The 5799-nt window shown below is 38.9% G+C and overlaps 1 protein-coding gene across 3 annotated transcripts; it reads right to left on the bottom strand.

The window, feature by feature from the left end:
- Nucleotides 1–437: 437 nt before the first annotated feature.
- On the bottom strand, nucleotides 438–3922 carry LOC115726431 (mediator of RNA polymerase II transcription subunit 7a). Of its 3 annotated transcripts, none has more exons than XM_048271755.1 (6): nucleotides 3814–3922; nucleotides 3513–3679; nucleotides 3123–3192; nucleotides 1132–1298; nucleotides 985–1058; nucleotides 438–781 (listed from the first exon to the last, which is right to left on the bottom strand). In XM_048271755.1, the coding sequence occupies exons 2-6, from the start codon at nucleotides 3645–3647 to the stop codon at nucleotides 721–723; spliced, it is 507 nt and encodes a 168-aa protein (XP_048127712.1). In that variant the 5' UTR covers nucleotides 3648–3679; nucleotides 3814–3922; the 3' UTR covers nucleotides 438–720. The 3 variants fall into 3 exon arrangements, with proteins under 3 accessions (XP_048127712.1, XP_030512153.2, XP_048127713.1); XM_030656293.2 differs by having other exon boundaries at nucleotides 3513–3677; nucleotides 3811–3911; XM_048271756.1 differs by lacking the exon at nucleotides 3814–3922 and adding an exon at nucleotides 3772–3804 and having other exon boundaries at nucleotides 3513–3677.
- Between the last annotated feature and the right edge of the window lie 1877 nt (nucleotides 3923–5799).

The following is a 5799-nucleotide window of genomic DNA, read 5'->3' as shown; positions in this document are numbered from 1 at the left end:
TATCAACATCGTTTCGACCTTTTCTCACACAGACGAGAAGTTCTGTCTGACTGGCGTATGCCATCTCAACTTGAACACGGGACTTGCTTCATTTTAAGTCTAAAATGATGCTTTTGCCGATACCATGTTACTGCTTTCGGTTGGAGTCTCTCCACCTGTCCGTAAACGATGCTCAAGTTATTGCTTCAGCGTAAAAGTGGGAAGACTTTGCTGGCCCAGAAAATGTTCCCTACATGATTGATTTTTTTTAAAAAAAACCTGTGGTATCATACTTTGAGATTGGTTCATCTTTCAGAGCAACCGTGCCCAAGTTAATTCTCGACGCTAAATGCTTATTATGAAAGATGACATGAATATGCCACTAATTGATATGCTTTGTCCAAACATTGTGCAGTACAACAGGCCCAGAAACCTTTGGAACAATACAAGAACGCGGCTCAATGAAAATTATAGCAAATTACATTTGATTTCAGTAGCTAACGCATCCTAATGGGTAGTTTTTGACTTTCCTAACAAGTAAACTTCATCTACTTCAGATAAAACTGAACAGCATCATTTTAGCCTTAACTGAAATTCACCACCCAAAGAAAGAACAGATTTTGACAGCATAAGAAGAAACTGTTACTCACTACGTGATTTTCATGATATGCCTCAATGAAATCTAATTGGCGAATCACCAAATGACCCAAATGCAGCTCCGTTTGTTTGCATTGTCTCCCGCTAGTGGCCATCCAAGGTTCCCAGGGATTCTTTGAGGAGTCTCTGTACCTCCTCTCTCCTCCTATAAAAGAGTCGGATAAAAAAAAAAAACTGTTGGAATCTGACCATAAGCAGACACGAGATGGTATCACAGTTGCTCGTTTCGTGTACTCATGATACGGCTAGCAGTAACATGATATAGGAAAAAGCAATTCAAGCCCACACTTCATAATATTGCCTTTAATCATATTTCACTAATGAGGAACAGCACCAAACCAGAGATACCTTTTAATGTCTTCAACTGCCTGTTTACGCCGTTGTATCTGGAGTTCCAGGATGTGTATTAGTGTTGCTCTGGCCTGAGGGCAAAAGAGTCTTCGATGAGGGGTCGATACTCAAAAATTGCTAAACCATATCATAACCGAACTCTACCTGATGGGGACGTAATGAATTAAGAAGGTGATGTAAATTTTTGAATATAAGAGATATTTCCTCCACCCTCCTAGCATACTGCGATGGTCTCTCAACAAGAACATCAGCCAGCTCCAAAAGGTGCAGCTGCAGTTCTCTGTTCAGCGATCTCAGTTCCTTCTTGAAATCTGTAGGATGATACTCACGATTCAGCATGCACAGCATAACCAAACTAGGGTTAGAAATTAAAATTAGTATTAGATGCACGATAAAAGGATATGAGGCAGTTCTCTGTTCAGTGGTCTCAGTTCCTTCTTTAAATCTGAAGGATGATACTCATTATTCAGCATTCACAGCATAACCAAACTAGGGTTAGAAATAAAATTAGTTTTAGATGAACGATAAAAGGAGATGCGGTAGAATGTACACCCACACAATTTTTCTAGCACTCACTCACCTCCCTCTCCTCTCCAATAGGAGATCAATTTTGAGTATTGTTAGCTAGTATGTGATAAGAGAATAACAACAATGACAGCTAGAGAGCCAGAGAGACTAACACAAATTCAGACAGGTCAGAACAGTTAAGCAGGTAATTATTTCACTGATATCCCCTCTTTTTAGATGCAGATTTATAACTGAAAGATGTAGAATGTGGCAAGAAAAAGTTCCAATTCAATCAGGTCAATAAACATGGAGAAATTTTCACCCTTTGTATCCAAAAGACAGCACAATCAGCATTTGCCATTTTTCAGGCTATTTAGCAATAAAAGCAGAGCCTCCTATAATGCAGGGCCGAAAGACCAAAATCAGTGAGTTAGCCACAGATAAAGAAAGCAAGTCCATTCTTGTATACACATATGGCCAGCTATTTAGCAATAAAGGCAGAGCCTCGAATAACAGGTCCCTTCAGCCCTTTCAACTACCACATAAAAACAATAAAGGACATTAGCATGCAGCCAAAGTTCCAAAGCATGCACAGGGCCGAAAGACCAAAATCAGAGAGTAAGCCACAGATAAAGGAAGCAAATCCATTATCGTATACACATATGGCCAATGTTTCATACATATGCCGGCTTATCAAGTGACACAGCGCCAGATGGGTAAAAGGAGTCAGTTGAGACATGGAATTTGATTAAAATGATAATGCAGCACTTTAAAAGTCAGGGGACCTACACCGACAATAGCTATGCCTTAAAATCGAGAATCATGGAGTCTAAGCAATATCAAATCCCGGAAGACATATACAATATAAGAAACGCAGCCTAGCCCTTTTTGACAAAATCCTCAAAGAAAAGTCAAACACTTAATCCCTTACAAATATCTCATCTAATGGCATGGATAGATTGGCCTATATACTGAACAGAACTTTGACATCATTCAGAACAAATGCCTCTTCCAAGTGATTGAATATCCATCCACCATGATGACATTTATTATGTATTGACCAGAAAGACTACCAAATGGCAGCACAAGGTAATAATGCTAATACTTCTATCAATGAAAATGTCCAAGAGAACTTCAAAGAAATTTATTAAAATAAATTAGAAGACCTTAATTGCAAATATCTGCATCTTAGTTACATATTTGGTATCAAGTATAAATGATTCACAATAAGTTATAGCTAATTATGAAATAAAACTCAGATCCCACCGGAAAGAGTTAAAACTTAAGTTAAAAGCTAAACCGCGGTTCAAAGCCACAGTAACCCCACATACACAATATCAAAGAGATAAAGGGCTTAAAGGAAACCATGATTTGACACTGATGCAACTTGTTTCGAATAAGGGTGCCACCACTTATGAAATGGCACAACATTCCCGCAAGTCAAGTCAGAGCAGAATAATAGAGAATTCCTGTACGTAATATTATCAAAGCGTTGCGCTCGAAGCCTAAAATGCTCTCTGGGTGCTATAAAATGTGGGTGAAGCTATCAGCTAATTGATTCCATCACATAATTGTGATAACACGGAGAAACGAGCATGCAGTATACAGAATATGAAAATGGGCATTACCAATATTAGGTACTTTAGGGTAAAGCTGTCTCACCCCCTGCTCTTCCAAGCTAGGCAGCAGATCATCGGTCTGCAAACATAAAATAGGGCACGAACAAGTCTGATCATCATCGACATAACATGTAATTCCACAGCCGAACTATCAACTTCAAAAGGAGAACAATAAGAACAGTAGCAGAAACAATCGACTAGCGACAAACTTCCTCTTTCCTTCCCCTTCTAGACAACCCCACAAGCCATACGAATGAATTTCTCAAAATGCACGAGAAAAAGCAGAGTATTTTGACACCGACAAGCATCAAAACCAAATCAGGCACATCCATCACCAAGACCGGTGATGACGAACACTAATTGGAAAGTAAGATAATCAAGAAACGGGGAAAAACTCACGGTGTAAGTACCGCCGAAACACATGTAGGTGCCCTCGATAGGAGGGGGAGGCTCGGGAGCCGATTCGGGGTCTTGTGCGTAATCCTTGTAAAGCCTGTAATACGGTGGTGGGGGTGGATACGTCGCCGTCGCCATTGCAGTGAGGGGACTACTTCTTGCCAAAACCTACAAGAACCGAACTGAAATTTAAGAAGGAAAAAGAACGAAAAAGGACTCCGACGATCGACAAAACTCAAACTTAAGGAGGGATCACAAGAACCCATGGGAGAAAAGGAGAGATTCATCAGAAAAAGCGAACCTTTTTTCACTCAGTCTACCAAGAAATTGAGATATCAAGGCGTTGATCGAAGCAACCAGCGCGAGTGTGCTTGTGTCCGCTAGCCCGGTTCTAGGCTCAGCTTCTAAATCTTCAATATGACGTAAGCTCGTGCCTGGCGAAAGAGAAGAAAGCCATACGTGCCTGAAAGAGGACCGGCCCCGACCCGTTTGTGCGGTTCGGGCTTGCTTCATTTGGGATCGGGCCCCGAACTTCGAAAGCCCGGACCTGCCCGAATCAATTTCAAAAACTTAAGTAGGATTAAGAGATCGTTACAAAGAAAGAAAATCTTCAGATAACCCGAATAACTGTATATTAAAAAAATCCGCAATTTAGAAAATGATCTATTGATCTTATTTTCTGGTGTTTTTAAGCAAAAGGTTAAATTTTTATATTTCTAGTTAGATTTTGATGCGTTATATTGATAGTATAATCACTTTGCGATCTAAATAAGTGACATGCAAGCATGATGGCCGAAATTGCTGTCCAAATTTAGTTTCCTGTTGTGTTTGATACTAGATAAATTCAAGGACATTCCTGAATAATTTGGTTAGTGACGTAACTATTCTTAATTCGACTTGATCATGTGCAAGAATTGCAATCAAAATCTCACCTTTTAAGACCAATCGTTGATGTGGTTTTTTATTATTATTATTATTATCAATGATTACTCCGTCCTTATTTGTCTTCTTCGTTGGAGAAAGACCTAGCTCCATTAATGGAGCGTCCCTGAGGATAGTAAAAGGTTTTAGGAGAGCATTTGCCCAAAGCCTTTGCATTCATTTTCGAGTAAAGAGTTCTTTTCATGAAATGCGAATAGTATTTGGTAAATATTATTTTTATCGAGGAGTTTGCCTATTATTTTCCAAAAAGAGAAAAATCAAAATTGCAGCAACGACCCCAAGCAAGGTCATGCGACCTCAAACAATGGACGGCCAAGGTCGTGGGACCTCTAGTAAGCCAGATTTGAGCTCCAACATCAAACAAGCCAGGCGATGGTTCCCAACGGGACCCCAAGCTAAACAACACCGGCATCCGTTCAGCTCCTCCGAGCCACGTTCGGGAATCCAAGATCTGCAGGGTAGAGACAAAATAATGTAAAACTAACTAGTAAAAGGGGAATACAAAAAAAAAATGTAAGCCAAAACTAGAGTAAAAAATTTCATTAATTCGAGAGAAATAACCTCTCATCATATCGTAGCAGGCACTTTAGTTATATTAGCGGGACTCTTTCATCTTAGTGTCCATCCTCAATACAAAGAAAAGCATTTCGATTTCGGATTCTTATCTCATTATATTATTATTATTATTTTTTATTGGCAGTTCGTAGCCTTCGGTATTTTGAAAATGCTGAAATGCCCCGACGCGGGTCTCCAGTGGGCTAGAGAGAGAAAAACACCCTTTGGAATTGCATCGCATTTTCCAAACGGGGCTTGTGAATTTCTCCATCAAACAACATGAACAGCCCAATGTCCTCTAGAGAGGCCCAAAAGACTTTACCAATGTGTCCTCGAGCCCACCAAGAGATTCGCCCTTCTATTGCGGTGGGCCGGTGGCCATTCTAATATTTTTTTTTTATAATATCAAAAACTCTAAATTTATACCCGTGTGATATATTTATCCTTAAATATTTTTTATAATACAAAAAATTTTAAATTTATACTCATGTGACATGTTTATCCTCTTATTATCTTTTTTGTGGCACAAAAAATTTCAAACTTGTAGACACGTGACATTTAAGGTAGATATGTTACAGAGATATAAATTTAGAATTTTTAGTGTAATAAAAAAACTTGAGATAAATACATCCCGTAGATAAAAGTTTGGGATGTTCTATGTCACAAAAAAAAGTTTAGATGAATATGTCATAATGAGTATAGTATAAGATTTTTGGTTGCTTTTTCTCTAAAGTAAATAAATTCGATTTTCTTCGAAGGTCCTCGCATTAAATGATAATTGCACTTGCACGCT

This window comes from Rhodamnia argentea, chromosome 10, assembly GCF_020921035.1.
Source record: "Rhodamnia argentea isolate NSW1041297 chromosome 10, ASM2092103v1, whole genome shotgun sequence".
NCBI lineage: Eukaryota > Viridiplantae > Streptophyta > Magnoliopsida > Myrtales > Myrtaceae > Rhodamnia > Rhodamnia argentea.
The sequence above is the reverse complement of the archived record's forward strand: the minus strand, read 5'-3'. Positions and strand labels throughout refer to the sequence as shown.